Source organism: Natator depressus, chromosome 22 (genome assembly GCF_965152275.1).
Source record: "Natator depressus isolate rNatDep1 chromosome 22, rNatDep2.hap1, whole genome shotgun sequence".
Classification (NCBI taxonomy): Eukaryota; Metazoa; Chordata; order Testudines; family Cheloniidae; genus Natator; species Natator depressus.
Genome location: NC_134255.1, coordinates 11,007,696 through 11,026,415, shown reverse-complemented (window position 1 = coordinate 11,026,415; position 18,720 = coordinate 11,007,696). Strand labels below are relative to the sequence as shown.

The following is an 18,720-nucleotide window of genomic DNA, read 5'->3' as shown; positions in this document are numbered from 1 at the left end:
TTTCTCTACTGAGAACTTCGGGCAAGTTCTGGTAGGGACTAACTTCTGTTGGCCTCATTATGTACCCATTATGAGTACATCAACCCTGTATCAGCAGTGGTGTTACATCAGCACTGGGTAGAACTTCAGTCTCCACTCTCATGCTGGGAGAATTCTTTCACTCGGTGCTAAAGCCAGAAGCAAGGAAGGGTGTTCATCACAGCCAGAGAGACTGCAAGAACATCCCTGTCCTACAGACAGGAATTGGAGTTGAAAATAAACCATTCAAACAGTTAAGAATTTAAAGGAAGTTCCATCTGAATTCAGTTTAGGAAAGAGATAAATAAAGGCTTAGGGAGGAGTGGAAACTGTGTGTGAGTGAATGAGTCAGAGAGTGAGTGGGTTGTATTTTATCTTAGATCTGCCCTTGGAACACAGCGTTTTATATCTCTGTATTTTATTTTCACTGCAAGATCTCCACAAAATGGTCTCGAAGCATCTTAATGACTATTTACATGCTGGTGGGTGTAAAGTCAAGCTTCTTAACACAAGGTTCGTAGAGATTTTAGCTTGTTACTTGACAGACAACGGAAACTATCTGTTAACCGAGATCATGCTGGGTATGTGGGGGCCTAAAGACTTACCTGATTTCATTTGCAGCCTCTTCTTCTTCATACCTCTTCTTTTCTTTCCTCCTTTTTGTCAGCCACACACTCAAGAAGACCAGGGAGATTCCCACCACCACCCCACACACTGCTCCGGCGACCATGCCAACACTTCGGGCGTCTGTTATCCCAGAAAGCAAATGTGCGTGTTAGTAGATTCTCCACAGAGTCACAAAGCCAGACTCCGCCCCACACCCCATTCTCCTGCATCACTCAGATTTCACGGAATCACAGAAATAGAAATGTAGGGCTGGAAAGGGTCTTGAGAGGTCATCTAGTCCAGCCTCCCTGTGCTGAGACAGGACAAAGTAAACCTAGACCATCTCTGACAGGTGTTTGTCCAACCTGTTCTTAAAATCCTCCAGTGATGGGAGTTGCACACCCTCCTTGAAAGCCTGTTCCAGTACTTAACTATCCTAGTTAGAAAGTTTTTCCTAATATCTAATTACATTGAACAATCAATGTGTAAGCATTATGGGATGTGAGTCAGGACAGAATTTATTTAATTAATCCAATTATTTAGGCCTTGCCTACATGCCGGAGTTGCACCAAGTTAATTTACAGTGGTTTTTAAACCAATTGAGTTGAGTCAGTGCAAACCCCGGTGTGGTAATTCTTATTTAAGAGTGGCTTAGTTTAGTTTAGCTTAAACCTGTTCCTTTACTCTTGCCTACACACAGAGTTTGCTGGTTTAACTTAAAGTGAGATTTTAAACTGGTTTAGTTAAATTGATGCAAAAGGCTGTGTGGACACTTTTTTCAGTTAAACCAGGTTTATTTTTGGATTATTTTAAATTAATTAGGTATAGGTTTAAGCTAAACCGAAATATGCCATTCTTAAACTGCAGTGTGTCCACACGGGTTTTTACTGATATAACTAGATTGGTTTAAAAAAAAATCACACCTTCTGTTAAGCAATTGAAAATTTCTTGTATAGAAAAGGCGTTAGATTTATAGAAATGCTAAAAATGGCACCTATCCCTATGCCCTGGGCATTCTTGACTTGTCTTAAAAAACACCCTAGGTCAAGGGTGGGCAAACTTTTTGGCCCAAGGGCCACATCAGGGTTGCAAAACTGTATGGAGGGCCGGATAGGGAAGGCTGTGCCTCCCCAAACAGCCTGGCCCCCGCCCCCTATCTGCCTCCTCCCACTTCCCAACCCCCTCAGAACCCTCCACCCATCCAGCCCCCCCTACTTCTTGTCCCCTGACTGCCCCCTCCCGCCCCAACCGCCCCCCCGGGACCCCACCCCCTATCCAACCCCCCCTGCTCCCTGACTGACCCACCCCCTATCCACACCACCGCCCGCTGACAGGCCCCCCAGGACTCCCACGCCTATCCAACACCCTCTGTTCCCCACCACCCCCCAAGAACCTCCACCCCATCCAACTGCTCCCCGTCCCTGACTGCCCCCCCCCCGGGACTCCCTGCCCCTTATCCAACTTCCCCACTCCCCGCCCCGTTACCATGCCGTTCAAAGCAGCAGGACTGGCAGTCCCGCTGCCCAGCTGGAGCCAGCCGTGCTGCCCGCACAGCGGCGTGGCGGCGGGGGGCAGCAGGGGAGGGGCCAGGGGCTAGCCTCCCCGGCTGGGAGCTCAAGGGCCAGGCAGGACGGTCCCACGGGCCAGATGTGGCCCACAGGCCATAGTTTACCCACCTCTGCCCTAGGTGCAGTGGTACAATTTATGATAACACCAGTAAGCCAGACAACTTGAAAACTCAAATCCCCCTCTCCTTTGAACAATCCATCACCTTACAAGTCGCCTCTCTTTCCCTTGGTGCCCCAACACCACCACCACAATTTTCAAATGTGTGGGGGAAAAGATGATCTTTGCATCATCATCAGATTTAGGCAATTTCTGACTGGGATGGGGATAAATTGCAAAATGCAGAGAACGCTCACACCAGGCCCCTTTTGTAAATCCCAGTGGTGTTCCAGCTCCACCCTCGCTGTTGAGCTCACCTGTGAATTGGACACCCTGAGTTTTGAAAACCCAGGAAAAATGTGTTCTATAGATTGATTTCTAAACATAGATCTTGGGACACACAATGCAGTGTGCTAGCCATATCCCGCCCCTTTTCCAGGCGCGCACACAACTCCAGCTGAGGTGGTTAACCAGGTGTGACATCCTAATCTCTGGTCTTTATGCAGAAGTTGTCAAACATGGATTAGAAATGAAATGCAGCAAATGTCATTTTTAATCAGCATGTTATTTTGTTTCACTGTAAGTCTTTTCAGGCTGTTTTTAGAGAGCTTCCTCTCTTAATTGGGACAGATGCTTAATTCTGGATTGGGGTGTTATAGTTAATAGTCCTCTATTATACAGCCAGTAAATTTGTAAGTACATGTACCACCTGAATGCTCTGGAAGCTCAGCAATTCAGCATTATTCCCAGTGCTCTGCCAGTCTTTCCTTCTCAGAGGCAAAGGAAACCAGGTTTCTGCACCTGAAGTATTTTTGTACAACCCTAGGTTATACCAGTAAATGTTATGTAAACCATAAAGTCAATAATGAGTAAGGAAGAGCTACTTCAGATTATGCAAGTGTTCAGGTTAAACCAAAGGTGTGGCATTACTCGTGCACAGAAACAGAGCTTTTATCAGCACAGGAGACTCTTTGGAGGTACTGTTATTGTTAAAGCACCCTGGATACTCGCTACCCTCTGATACTCACACTGCACTGTCACCTGCACAACACAGTTCTCTTGTCCAGCCTCATTGTAGGCAGTGCATTGGTATAACCCTGTAACCATCTGTGTGAGATTCTTCATTAGAACTTGCCCAGGGTTAGAAATGTCTGAAATGGAAACAAAAAGAAGCAAAACGAACAAAGAAGTCATAAAAATTAGGGGAAATGTTGTACAGTGGTTAGAGCACTGAACTTGGACAGAGAAGAGCTGTATTCTATTTCCAGCCCTGCCACTGACTTTCTGGGTAACCTTGGGCAAGTTGCTTGACCTCTCTGTCTGTCTCTCTCTTTCCCCTCCAACGTTTTGTTTGTCTTACCTATTTAAGTTGCGGGCTCGTTGCAGCAGAGACTGTTTCTCACTATGTTTGTACAATGAGGCTCCAATCTTGGGGTGGGGTTTCTGTGTGTTATTTTAATACAAATAAATAATGCTAACAATAAATAGTTTGCATTTCTATAGGACCTATCATACAAAGATCTCAACCCACATTAAAAGCAATGAATTAGGCCTCAGAACACCCTGAGAAGTATTATTATCATTGATCATAGTGTTGACATTCAACAAATAAAGTTGAATACTTAGATTGTAAGCTCCTCGGGACAGGGACTGTCCTTTTTGTTATGGGGCCCTGACTTATGATTGAAGCTCTTTCTCCATACTGCACTACTTCTACTCAATAGCCTCTATTGTAATGACAGGGCAATAGGCTGAGAGCAATTCAGTATTTGCCCAGTATTACAAGATCATCCAGTGACAGAGCTGGGAGTAGGGAGGAAGAGAGGGTAGGCCTCTTTCTTTTTCCTTAGGGATGGCTCTTTTGTTTGTTGGAATACCATGAGAACTGGGACGGGGCCTGGGATGACTTACTGACTCGTGCCGTGGGTGGCAAGTGTCCGACTTTTCCTTCCTTGTCACTTACGCGCTGCCACTGGTACAAGATGGGTGCTGTGCCGGAGGCAGAATTGCACTGTAAGGAGAGTTCCTTTCCTTCAAAAAGCTCGCCTTCCACCCAGCATTTGGGCTTGGAAGGTTTCTCTGGAAGAAACAGGTTGGGGGTTTGGATCATTAGTTAACTAAGAATCTGGTGTGAAATCCTGCCCTTTCTGAACTCAATGGGAGCTTTGCCACTGACTTCAGTGGGTCCAGGATTTCATCCCTGGAAGCAAGCTAGAAACCTCACCTCCAACAACAATAACAACAACTGAGTTTAATAAGAGCTGAGCATTCCCCAGGGAAATAGGGCAGAACCTGCCAGCTGGATATCAAGTGGCAATATTTTCTATGGCTGCTCATAGCCAGAGGGCAAGAGGACACTGTTTCTAGCAGCTTCTGAAAGCTGCCTTTCCAAATTAGCCATTCTGGGTGGGTGTCACACAATATCGCTGCTGCTTGTTTATTGGCGTTACTTCTGACCCCTTTACAGCAATGACTCTCACCACAGCCTGAGGACAGGGACTCAATATGTCTCCTGTGGGCACAGAAACAACATGACATGCCATCAGTGCCAGTTCCCTCCTTGGGATTTGCGCTAGGGTAAAGGAGGCCAAAGCACCATCCTTGTCCCCTTTGGGAATTAGATACTGTCTACCGCCCACATGAATGCGTAGCAGAGCCCGGAAAGTGAGGTGCCTTGGCTTAATCCCCATAATCTCATCATGGAGGAGCTCAGTACACTGCAAACCTCTGTATCACATTCTGCTTTAAGAAAAGGAGTACTTGTGGCACCTTAGAGACTAACCGATTTATTTGAGCTTAAGCTTTCGTGAGCTACAGCTCACTTCATCGGATGCATCCGATGAAGTGAGCTGTAGCTCACGAAAGCTTATGCTCAAATAAATCGGTTAGTCTCTAAGGTGCCACAAGTACTCCTTTTCTTTTTGCAAATACAGACTAACACGGCTGTTACTCTGGATTCTGATTTAAGTGCTCTTCATTCCCTGAATGCCCTGTGATCCACCCTCTTCTCCTTCACTGCTTCCTTCCATCTGTCTGTTCGTCCTCCTTTTCCCCACTGTCTGTTGGGGGCCCTGCATCCTTATTATTTATTTGTTTTATTAACTGTATACTAAGCAAAAACCCAAACTGAAAGCCTTCAGTCAGGGAGGAAACAATGCCAGCTCCAGCATCTTGTTCCCGTCAGACATGTGGCCAGTTCCTGGTACTGGGATCTGAACCCAGAGTTCTCTGCTCAAACGCTGTATGGGGTCATCACCAACTCAGCCACAATGGCATGTTAGCTTTTGTGATCAAATCAGAGATACAATTCAGAAAGAATGTTTTATGCTATCCTTCAGTTGGCTGTGATGACTTCCAAACAGTATTTTAGGCCTCTTCTAGTCTCTGTCCTTCACTGGAAAATGCAAAGGCAAATGTGAAACTTGAATGTGAAATCTGATCGTCAGATACTGGGAGCAATTGAGGTGCGTTGGTACTGTGCTGAAGCAAAATCTGCCTCAAGGAATTGAGTCTAGTGTGTTTTCTTTTGAAAAACAATAAAACGACCTTACCTAGAACAATCAGGGTGATGCGATACCACTCGTACTGCCCGGCATTTTTAACTTTACACGTGTACTGCCCCGCATCACTTGGCTGCAGAGACACAATATGTAAGGAGGCGTCTCCAGCTAGGAAATTGGAGGTGAAGGAAACACGACCTTTTTGCCCCTCATTCAGGTCATTATACACGTTGCCTCCAGAGTAGGTAATAACCTAAAAGGGGGAGTTAGCCACCAATCAGTCAGTCGAACCAGTCACTGTACTGTACAGCTCAACCAAACAAACGAATCACAAGAGACTCATATTTGAAACCAGGTCAGCTTGCAAAATAGGATTTCTATCTGGCAATTACTTTGGTTATTAGTAATTATGGAGATGTTGGTACTTATTCAGTTACGGTTGCACTGAGCTTTATTCCTGTACCCAGAGTTTAATCCCTCTAAAAACTCTGTCATGGTTCAGTTTAGAAAACCCTTGTCTATGCTGGGATTTCAATCACCAGTCTAGCTGCACTGGTACAGACCCCTAGTGTAGACACAGTTTATACTGGTGTAGTGTGATTTACATTGGTGCTGCTTACCCTTTTCACTGGTAGAAATAGCACTACACTTCCATCCATTTACTGTAGGTACTTATACGCTCTCCACCCCCATTACAGGAATATATGAGTGCATTACACTTTTAACAGATTTATCCTCTGTGAAATAGGGAAATTATAACATCCCCATTTTAATTTATTTTTAAATTATTTTTTATTTGGGAAATTTTAATAAATTTACAAATACTTGCCATGTCAATATCAGAAACAAGACAACCATAATAGCTGTTAGCTTTTGTTTACAGAAACATTATACAGGAATAGAGTCGTTGTTGGATCATATTAAAGAAGTTCTGTATTAAAATCACAAATGAGTTTGATTCCCCATAATTTAAATTCCAGGGTATCACTAATTAAGAGGTCTCTTGGTTTTTGGTACTGTTTCTCTCCCTCTTTGTGTGAAACTTGCAAGCTGCTAATTGTGTTAGTACATTCTAAGACAGAGTCTGTTCTCAAAGCAATTCTTTGTAACCACAGCTACTCACACAGAGAGAGACTCAAAGCAATACTCTGTAACAACAGAAACAGCACCCAGAGACTCCCCGCCCTTTTGTTGTATTCATCTCGCTTTGTTAACAATTGTGATTAAAATAGAGAGAGAGGATGCATGTGGATGGCTGCTTGGTGTGGATAATAACTGAATGATCAGGGAGGTGCCTGCCTCAGAATCCAGTGTCCATCAGCTGAAGAGGGTGTCAAGTGGAAATAATCAGAGGACACCCGGAGGGCAGACTGGAATCCACCCAACAGCCTCAAGAATGGGAGAACCAAAGAACAAGATAACATCTGGCAGCACGGAGCCGTCAGGAATGTGCTATCTGCTGATTGATTCAGCAACAGCATGATGAAGCAATTCCCACAGACTGGCATAGGAAGAAATTCCTATAAAAATGGACTCTAGAAAGTGAGAACTTTGGGGTCTGATTCTGCAGACCAACTTCCAGGAGCATCAGATGTGCATCTGACAAGGCCCTTCTCCCTCCTCATGTCCAGGCCACCTGGCCAGTGGCTTGGCATGAGCAACTCTAAGGCTGGTAACTATGATGACAACCTTGCAGAACGTGTGTGTGTGTGTGTGTGTGTGTGTGAATGAATGTGTGAATAAATATGAAATTGAATGGAATGTTATAGCTATAACTAACTGCTTACTATGATTCTTTCTGTATTCACAATAAATGTGGCATTTTGCCTTTTCCCCTTTAATAAGATCCTGCTGGTTTTTATTTTATTAGTATAACATCATCAGATCTTTCATTTTAACATGATGTTACCCTATCCTAGAGTGAGCATCATTACAACACCAATGTCATTTCTAGTGATTTTGTTAAGCTGAGTGAAATCTCAATATACACATATTTAACAGACCAGGCATGTCTATGTTAGTATTTAAAACAATTGGATAGGTGTGCTGGCTTTATCTGCAGGTGAATGTACTTTATCTGAGTATTGAATAAAAGGTAACCACTTTTCTATGTTTCTATCTGTCCTTTGTCCATTTTGATGGATACGTAATTGGTGTGTTAATTTTTTCATAAGCAGAGCTTCCTATATATTTTTGAACCATTGCTCTGTGTTGGACTGTTTTTTTCTTTTTCCAATGAGAGGCTACGAGTAGCCGAGCAGCTACTGGCAGATGAGAGATTCATTCTCATTTCCTCCTGTGTGCCCGTTTCCACTAGGAGGATTGCCAGTTCATAGGCTAGTGTTGATACCAACCTACGTGAATATGTTCTCCCCCTCAATACAACAAGGAAACAGGGCTTCTTCTTGGTGGATGCTAATTGTGGCTGAACAGAGACCTACCGCTTTTTGGTCGGCTTTGGAATCATGCAGCAGCCACTCAATATCCAGGCTTCTTGGCTCCAGGAGGCCCAGACGGTGGTGACAGGGCAGAGTGACGTTTTCCTCAGCCACCCTCTTAAACTCCGTTTGAGCCCCAGACATCCAAACTAAACAGGAAGCTGAAAGACAGAAACCGGTGGTCAGTGACCAAGAGGAAGGAAACATCTATGAACTCACTGGTTCAGCTGGGCCTGATTTTGGGGGACTCATTGCTTCATAGTAACAAAGAAAATGCAGTACTTTTGCTTACTGGACTCTTTGTATCTGATTAAAAGTGCCACATGTTAATTGACATCAGGTTAGATTCGCCCCAGTGTCTGAGCTCGAAGAACAGGTTACTTTGGTCTCCACTGAGCTGTCAAGACTAAATTCACAAGAGGCTTTATTTCCAAAGTATAAATAGTCTAAGCGCCATGAATGTTCCACACATGTGCACACCACAGTCCTCTGTGCACCCCCTGAGGCTTGAGAGTGCCTCCTTCTTTACTTCCTTCTTCTTTTACACTTCCATGACCCAATAGCTTGCATTTCAGCCTGTAGCCTTCCAGCCTTTACATTAATGCCACTCCTGGCAGCCAGACTGGTCCCTGATGAGTGATGTAATGGGAGACTCTCCCAAACCCCAAAGGATGAGTTCAGTGTGATTGCAGTACTGAAAGTAAGAAGTCAAGCTCAGGAAATAAAAGCATGATATTCCGTAAAGCAGGGATGGCACAATTAGGTTAGTGAACTGGCTCTGAACCCTGATTGTCTTGAACCGTTTACCATTACAAAAAAAATCCTAACTTGGACCGCTAGAGGGAATCAAGATCCTTACGTGCATCTGACATCAAGAAAAAGGAAGACTGGGTAATGCCAGACAAAGCATTACATTTACATGCACTGTGTTAATATTAGGGCACTGTGAGTCATTATGAAACTCACCTGTTTTGGGGGTTCCTTACAAACTCAAAATTAAGCCCAGTTTCATGGAACTGTTACTAAATGAGGCTCTGTTCCAAATAGATGTTGGCTACAGTATAGCTTTGCACTGTACCATGCCCATCTCACGGCTTTGATTAGAAATTAGCCCCAAGATGCTAATTTGGATCTTGATCCAAATGGCTCTGGGGTTCTGGGACACTGGAAAAGTTCTGAGCATTTGCCTCAGGGTCATCTCTGGTTCAGACATTAAATCCAGTGAAAAATAGCAGTTGTGACTGAGTTTTCACAGGGAGTTTTGGGATTTGTTTGAACATGTTTTTCAAAGTAAAACTCAGGTATGGCAAAAGATGTGCTGTTACATGTGGGATCACCACCTATCTGAAGGCAAACAGTCGAGCTTCATGGTGTCTTAGTCTTTCATCTTGTTCCCAAGGGACAGGCATCATTGCTGCTGTGAGGTAGCCGCACGTTTAAAGGCATTTTAAGCAGCCAGACGTTAACACAGTATTGCCAAACTCAACGTTCAAAAATGATGGATCAGGTTCCTAAAATAGGGTAACCAGTTTGCAAGTGTGAAAAATCAGGATGGGGGGGGTAATAGCCACCTATATAAGACAAAGCCCCACAGTATCAGGACTGTCCCTGTAACATCGGGACATCTGGTCACCCTACCCTAAAATTGTGAGATTGCCTTAAAAATTATTAGATTTGTAACAAATAAAATAAATGTGGGCTTCTTTTTGGGTATGGAAACTTTAGAGCACAATCAGATCATGTTTTCAAACTTACGTCTGCAAACGTTAGGACTGGTATGTTTTTTATTAATTATTATTTATTATTATTATTAAAGGAAAGTTCCTGTCATTTCTTGATTCCATGAACTGGGGCTTTAAGAAAAAAACAAGTGTTGTGAGACTGTGAAGAAAATCACAAGAGTTGGCAACACTGCGGGACCTAGGGTGACCAGATGTCCCGATTTTATAGGGACAGTCCCTATTTTTGGATTTTTTTCTTATATAGGCTCCTATTACCCCCCACCCCCACCCCAATTTTTCACTCTTGCTGTCAGGTCACCCTAGTGGGACCTGCATGCACCACACTATGACTGTGCCTCAGAATTTACATTCAGAAAGGCTGAGAGGTTTTCTCCACCTCTAACCTCTCCTTTACATTTGTGTAAAGACAAGAGAGACACAACAAGAATGATGCTTCCCTGGACTTCTCTTGCTTGCTCTCTCCCTCCCTTTATGACAAACTTTACCCTCAGAAGCGTGTATGCTGGAGCCAGGATTCCTGGGTCCTGTTCCCAGCTCTGCTCCTGAATTACTGTTTGACCTTCACTCCCTGTGCGTCAGTTTATCTATCTGTGTTGCTTAACTGATATTTGTCATGTGCTTGGATAAAAGACACTGCTCAGGATATCTGTGCAATGTAATAGTGATACAATAATAACATGGGAAGAAAGGGGCTGAATGGTTGAATGTGTGTTCTGAATTAACAGCATGCATAGCCTATAAAATCTCTGCTCCCTGGGTAAGAATCACGATTTGTATGCCCAGTTGCATGCACGCACACCTTATATGCATTTTGCAGATTTCCCCCCTATTTTCCTTACAGATACATTTTTCTTACATGGCCAAAAGCATCTGTGACAAATTATCACATCAGCCAGACTGAAGGCGGTGCCCAGCCGGTGCCTACTCCGCCCTCCTTTATACCCTGGCACTCCTTCAACCTTTACTGCCACGTAGTTTAAGATGGGTGGATTCCTGCTGCAAATTAATCTCCCCCACCCTGCTCTCTACAGGAATCAACAGGCCCGGAGGAGGCCCCACTCAGCCACGTTGGCTGGTTTCTCTAAAGGGAAAGCTAATTCAATTTATAGCTCGATTCACTGATGCCAAAACTTCTTGTGACCACAATTGGGATCAGTTTTTTCATATCCCAAGTGCAATTATTTATTCTTTCTAAAGATAAATGCTTGTTTTCTATTATGGCCTAAATTGCTGGATCCTCCGTCAATTAAGCCACTGATACTCACTTGGTCAGTGGTTCTAAACCAGGGGTACATGTACTCTTGGGGGTACACCGTTTTTTTTCCAGGGGGTACATCAACTCATCTAGCTATTTGCCTTTTTACAACAGGCTACATAAAAAGCACTAGCGAAGTCATTATAAACTAAAATTTCATATGATGACTTGTTTATATTGCTCTATAAACTATGCACTAAAATGTAAGTACAATATTTATATTCCAGTTGATTTATTTTAAAATTATATAGTAAAAATGAGAAAGTCAGCAATTTTTCAGTTATAGTGTTCTCTGATATTTTTGTATTTATTTATTTATTTATTTATTTATTTTTGTAAGCAAGTAGTTTTTAAGTGAAATGAAACTTGGGGGTACACAAGACAAATCAGATTCCTGAAAGGGGCACAGTAGTCTGGAAAGGTTGAGAGCCATTGCACTAGGTTAATCAATGAGCTTAATTGATCTGCCACTGCAGGGAGTGTTCGCACACAACACTGACTAAACTCCCAAAGTCCTTTCTTTGCCATCAAACTGGGCTTCATGTATAACCTGGGTTGGATTTCCTAGGGAGGCAGCATCTTCTTTGGTTTCAGAGTAACAGCCGTGTTAGTCTGTATCCACAAAAAGAATAGGAGTACTTGTGGCACCTTAGAGACTAACAGATTTATTTGAGCATAAGCTTTCGTGGGCTACAGCCCACTTCATCGGATGCATCCTCATCTTCTTTGGGTGTCTCAAAGTCCTGGCCAGAAATATCTAGGTGAGATCACCGGGATACCACATTGTCAAAAATGCAACAGCATTCCATCCTCTCTGGTTTGGGGCTGGGAGAGAGGGCATGGGAGAGAAAAAATATCAAGAAACACTCCAGAAAACTCAGATTTTGCTCCTAATTTTATAAACAGAGGAATTAAAAAAAAAACAAAACACAAACCCACTTAATGGGTATAAAAATCAGCTGGCTCTGCTTATGGGCGATTGCCTAAGGAAGCAAAACCATCCATAATTGTTTGTGTGGTTATCTGTGAGCTGACAGGGATAGACATTTGCTGGTTTGCAAAAGCAACAGATACAGTACCCTGGAGCTGGTTCTGTGGATCATAGAGCCATAATATTTGTGCACAATGGGTACAGCACCTTTCCAGCCATCTCTAGGAAACCTTCCAGCCACAAGAGGGCAGAATCCACCCAAATAAGACATTATGCACTCCACTAAAGGTATACAACAGATGATTTCCCCAAAGGTCAGTTCCTTAAATTTCATCTACTAATAACGGAGTGGCTACGTTAAGTCTGATCCTGGATTCCTCACCCCAGCAACACACCCACTTACTCACAGTCCTCCATGGATCCTGAGCATCATGTGATATATTTCAAAATTATTATAGCGTTCAGATTTTTAAAGCCTTTACTCACTCCTTACTCAAGCAAACTCCCACAGACAACAATGGGTTCTTTATTCCGAGCAAGGCCCATGACTCTGATCCTGTACAGCAATTCCTAGGTTGCTTAAGCTTTGGCTCACATCTGGGCACGTAGTCCTTAAAAATGAGCGTCCTCTTTAGCCCTCAGGCTAGCTGACGTGTCACTCAGCACATCATAAAACAGAACACGTTGGTGAAACAGTTTTAATATTTAAACATTTATCTTCGTGCTAAAAGACAATGGATTTGGTCAACCACACAGGCCTTGCAGACAAAAGAAAGAGGTTTGCTCTTTCATCCCAGTCTAATATTTGTATTAAAATTACAGAAATGTTTTAAGCAACACAAAAGCTCACACACCTAAACGGTATATGGTGGACAGCGTAATAACAAAGTTTCAGTTCTTTTTACCAACACGTTTTTTAAAATATATGGGGCCAGATTCTGCAACCCTTAGTCATACTCACTCCTGAAGTAGGCCCTTTGTTTCCAAGAACTTCAAAATGACTTGTGATTTTGAGTGCCTCAATTTTTGGTACTCAACTTGAGACACTTTAAGGGGGATGATTTTCAGAAAGTCAGGTGTCTCCGAGTACCATTCCCTCCCCTCTGCAATGTTCACTGAAATCAGTGGGATTACTCAAGGAGTAAGATACTACTCAATGTGAGAAAGTCCTTAACTCCTTCACCAAAAGATATATGTACACATACATACGTGGATGTACTTAAACACACATACCATGTACACGTGCCAGCATACACTTTCATGCATATATACAAGATACACGTGCAAAACCACATTTACTTACACATCTGAAACAGGTGCACAGATATACAAATGCATGCACGCATTCAACACACATGCAGGAACACATCAGATAATCACGCATGAACACACTCACAGCACAAATGCACACATACACACAGAATGGGATTAGAAACTAACATATTTTGTCAACATTTCTATTTATAGGAAAATTCTAATACTGAAAGCTAAAGCACTTCTGGACCTAAATCTTTTATTAGCTTCAGAAGAGAGGTTGAACCAGGACTAATATTAAATATAAATTACACATTTAAAAAAATAAGTTTTGCTTCAATCATTTATGGACTACTGGAGAGAGAATGAATGACCCAGAGAAATTTTAGAGGCTTCTGGATATGGGGTACACTTAGTGACACACTGAGAATCTGGTCCAAAATATCCCATCCACGATCATTTGAAAAATGAATTCTTAAAATTGGTTTTGAAAACTTTAAGTCATTTCGAGGCCTTGTTGTTTAATTTACAAGCAGGTTCTTCAGCTACACTTTTTATCATTTATTTTGCTTTATCTGTGGGGTACGTTGCTAAGTCTCTTCCAGAAGGTTGACATTGGTCTGCGAAGTAGACAAGTAACCTGCAATTTCCCTGTGACTGAAGCTAAACAAAGGCAGCTTGTGCTAGTATCAGGCATGTGGAGGGCTCTCTCAGCTTGGTTGGATGATTTGGGGGAGTAGCAAGGCACTTAAGCACATGCTTAAATCCATCCGTGATGCTGGCACAAGGTCCCCATTCCTCACTTGGATACTGACAAACACGTAGCTGGAATTAATCTGGCTCATGAGTGTATTAGCAGGGCCGTCCCTAGCTGTTCTGGGGCACTACACAGCCCCCCCCATGGGGGCGGGGAGGGGCAGGCCTCTGTGGGGGGAGAAACGGGGGGGGGCTGGCCCCAGGCCTCTGCGGGGGGGGAGGGGGGCTGGCTTGGGGGGCAAGGGGGAACCACCTTGCAGCAGTCACCGGCGGCGCGGCTGGCACCGGGTCACTGCACTCCTGCCACCCACCGGTGAGTGCAGCCCCAGCCCTGCTGCAGAGCTCAGGGAGTGGGGGCAGGGGCCTGGGGAAGAGCCAGAGCAGGGGCTGGAGCAGCACACAGCTGCCCAGGGCACCAGGAAATTTCAGCTGCGTACTTTGTCTATGGGTAAGGACGGCCCTGTGTGTTAGTGTTGTTAAAATATGTATTAGAATTATAAAAATGTGCTTAGTGTTTAGTCTTTATTGAATGTTTGTAAATTGCTGCGTGCATTAATCTCACATATAACATCTGTATCCCATGAAGGTAATATTTAAGTGTTTGCTTTTTAAGACTCCGTAACTATGTAAATCATAGAATCATAGGTTTCAGAGTAGCAGCCATGTTAGTCTGTATTCGCAAAAAGAAAAGGAGGACTTGTGGCACCTTAGAGACTAACCAATTTATTTGAGCGTAAGCTTTCGTGAGCTACAGCTACAATCATAGAATCTCAGAGTTGGAAGGGACCTCAGGAGGTCATCTGGTCCAACCCCCTGCTCAAAGCAGGACCAATCCCCAAATAAATCACCAGACAGAGGGACATGAATTAGTGTGAGATACTGGCTTCCAACAAAAGGCATTAGGCTTTGCCCAGCAGAGAAGGCCCATCAACACCAGATGACAAAATACTTTGTTGATTGCTCACCCCCTCACTCCCTTTGAAGAGGAGGCGTGCAAGTGAATTCCTCCCATCAGCTAAGTTTGCAGCTGGAAGCAGAATTGGGGAAGGAATAAAAAAACCTTAACAAGGAGGAACTGCATCTCTATGCTGGACTCTCGAGGGCAAGGTTTTCTAAGCATAAGCAAGAGATTCCCCAGTGTTTAGCCTGGGTTAGCCCCAAGGGACATATACAGCTTGCTTATTATAGAAGCTTTTATTGCCTTTTGAAACTTAAGGCTGTAACTCATTTGTGTGTGTATGTTTATCTGCTTTAACCTTGTGAATAACTCTCTCATTTCCCTTTCGTAGTTAATACATGGTTAGATAGTTTATGAGAGGATTGGCTACAATTGTTGTCTTTGGTGTAAGATCTAAGGCACAACAGACCCATTGTAAGTGACTGGTCCTTTGGGACTGGGAGTAGTGTTGATTTTTGGTGCAAGTGACTCTCTATTGCCAAATGTCAGAGTACAGCCGTGTTAGTCTGTATCCACAAAAAGAAAAGGAGTACTTGTGGCACCGATGAAGTGAGCTGTAGCTCACGAAAGCTTATGCGCAAATAAATTTGTTAGTCTCTAAGGTGCCACAAGTACTCCTTTTCTATTGCCAAAGCAAGCTTACCTAGGTGACAAAATAGACTGGATTATCAAGGGAACTGTCTGTGACTTCATGGATGATACAATGAGGATGCAAAGGCCAAGGAGAACTGTTTTGTTATAGAGTTATGATCCAACTATTCCACCCACTGGGCATTGCAATTAATATCTATGCTGCAAGACCAGTCATTTCTTAGTACAAATACCGTGCAATTAAAAATAATAGGTTAGCACTTTACAAACGTACATTGTGTCAACACCCGCGTGGGAGAGATAACATCATCCCAATTTTACATTTGGGTAAAATGAGCCACTGGGGGGTTAAATTGACTTGTTCCAGAGCAATGAGTGGAAACCAGGACTCAAGATTCCCAGTCCTGTGTGCTAACCAATGCTGCCCAGAGGAGCGGGGGAAAGAAAGAGGGAGGCCAAAGGGGCAGTTTGCCCTGGGCCCCCATTTGAGAGGGCTCCCAAACGGAGTAAAGTTGCAACCTGGTACACGGAGTTGCAGTGCCACTCACTGAAATTTGACTCAGCAGCCCCTCCTTTAGGCAGGAGGCGGACAAGCCAAACCTGAGTGGCACTACAACCCCATACCCAGGTTGCAATGCCCAGAGTTGAGTGTGGTGGGGGCTTGCTCTCCAGCTCGTCCCCACCTTGAGATCCTCTCAGTGGCAATTTTTTGGAAGGGTGAGGGGCCCTCAGTTTCAGATTTTGCCTAGGGCCCCTAAAAACCTCTGCGCAGCCCTGACATTAACCATTAGACCCTATCCCCTCCTTTTGTGTTATGTTTCCCGTTGCCATTTATGATTCCAGTCTTAACACTTCGCTACCCTCCATAGCATTTGAAGTCCAAACAAATGTAAAATGGTGTCCTTTTACACAGAGATGGCGATTTGACATTCTTTTCCGCAAGTTGAGGAGGAGCTGGGGGTGGATGGAAGTCTCCTAAGGGTAATTAGCTCAGCCAAGACTATGTTCTGGGACATCTGCTTTTTGTATTCCTTGGCCAGCTGAGGGATATGGGTCAGGGGTCACCTTCTCCCAAGAGCTTGAACGCGCCGAGTGAGCAAGATCCAGCCGCCAGTGCATGCCGCCTGCCGCCTGCCCCACTCGGCCTCTCTCTGATTTCAGGAATTTGGTTGTGAGGCGAAAGCGTCTCGAATGAAAAATGTGAGCTTGCAGTCAGCTCCCGCAGGGACGGCAGAGCTGTGTCAAAACACAGAGGTCAGCAGATCCCACCCATACAAACACAGCACTGCAGAGGTCCTCTCTCTGATTGAAATCACATGTGCTTGGGATGGAGGCTTGAGAACAGGATTCCTGCACAGCAATGAAATAAAACTGAAGGAACATGCGTGTTGCGGTGTTTCCAAGTGATGATCTGAGGCTTTTGGAAGCAGAGCTGCCGAGGAGTTAATAAGGCCCCAGCAAAACAGAAAAATACAGTTTAATGAAGGAAAACATTTGTTTTAAAAGCTAACAGGGACTGAGAGGGGGAGGGCAGGTGAGGCTAAAATCTGGCTGGTGCTATGCAGACTCCTACCAAAAGAAACACCACTAGCTGTGGGAGTTGGTGGAGTGAGAGTTGGCCTCCCTTGTTTTGGCTCATCCAAATATGTTTCAGAGGAACCACTCCTCAGGCACTCTGTGACAAGAGCCCGAGAGGAGCATTATACGATGGGAGGGATGAAGATGTCAGGGGAGGGCCTGGTCCACATATGCATACGCAAACGCGTCCAGCGATACCACAGCCTCTTTGCACTGCTCCTGCGCAGCTTCTCTTGCCTCTTGTAGGGCTAGATTGTGCAGTTGTACAGGGTACTTGTCTAAGTCGGAATGCAGATGCATACTCGGGTCTTGATCTTGCAAAAGGTTCCCTCAGCATGGGCCCCTTAACCCCTTGCTGAATTCAAATGGGATTGTGAACTCCAGGGCATTATCACTGCACCAGTGGATATCTTTACCGGATCGTTCAGAAGCCATTTCAGAAATATACATAATACCATTAGGGGATAAGGAGGTGCTGGCATTTTGCTTTTCTCTATGTACCAATATCACTAAAACTATTATTTTTTTAGTTAAATATGTCTGTTCTGATTCTGGTTTTTATTACTACTTTTCAATGGGGCAGAGAACACATGGGTTTTGCATGAAGCTCTCTACGCTGTTTTAGTCCTTCTAAACACAGGACTCTGACTGGGTGAATTGGCTAGAAATGGATAGACAGCCCAGCCCCGTGGAAGTCATGGAGGGTGACACATGAGAAAAAGGCAGGTATTCTGATATGAACAGTACAGCATCTGATGTTTCCTCTAAAGATGGGAGACATAGGAGCTGCCATAACCAGAACAGATCAACGGTCCATCTAGTCCAGATTCTTCCTAACTGTAAATTGTTTAAAAAAAACAAACGACCAAAACCAAACACTTCATGGCACGCACAGTTCTCCCCTTGGGAGAGGATGAGGGAGAAAATGAAGCACGCTTGACAGATATTAGTAACATTGTTTGATGCACAACTGGAAGGTGCTTAGATGCTATGGTGATGAGGGAAGCATAAGAACCTATTCGGAATAGAATAAAATAGAATCTCCTCCACATTTAAAATGCATCAATCAATATGCAATGCTATGAATGCGGGTTAAGGATGACATTTCCTGATTAGTGATCTGATTATGCCCTGGAAGCATAAGGGTTGATAGCTCTTTTAATATTTTCCTCGTTAAAATTACTGCAGATGCTATCTTTATTTCCACAAGGGTCTAATCCTTTTGTTATATTACTGTTAGTAGTACTGATTTGTTTACTTCAGTGAGATCCTGCAGCAGCAAGTTTCATGGGTGAACAGTTCTACATTTATTTTTAATTCCATCAGGTGCCCTCTTGTTCCTATAATATGGGAGCGGGCAAACACTCTCCATACTATTTTTGACCATATATACCACTATCAGATCCTCTGTTGCTCTTCTTTCCATAC

At 43.9% G+C, this 18,720-nt stretch overlaps 1 protein-coding gene across 1 annotated transcript in view; it reads right to left on the bottom strand.

Annotated features, from left to right (window-relative positions):
* CLMP (CXADR like cell adhesion molecule) overlaps positions 1-18,720 on the bottom strand; it is a 69,093-nt gene that overhangs the window by 4,716 nt on the left and 45,657 nt on the right. Inside the window, exons 2-6 of the mRNA XM_074936794.1 lie at positions 8,231-8,388; positions 5,841-6,042; positions 4,201-4,368; positions 3,318-3,440; positions 624-765 (exon numbers count right to left, since the gene is read on the bottom strand). Of these exons, the coding sequence (XP_074792895.1) occupies positions 624-765; positions 3,318-3,440; positions 4,201-4,368; positions 5,841-6,042; positions 8,231-8,388 (793 nt within the window). The remainder of the gene's footprint in view (positions 1-623; positions 766-3,317; positions 3,441-4,200; positions 4,369-5,840; positions 6,043-8,230; positions 8,389-18,720) is intronic.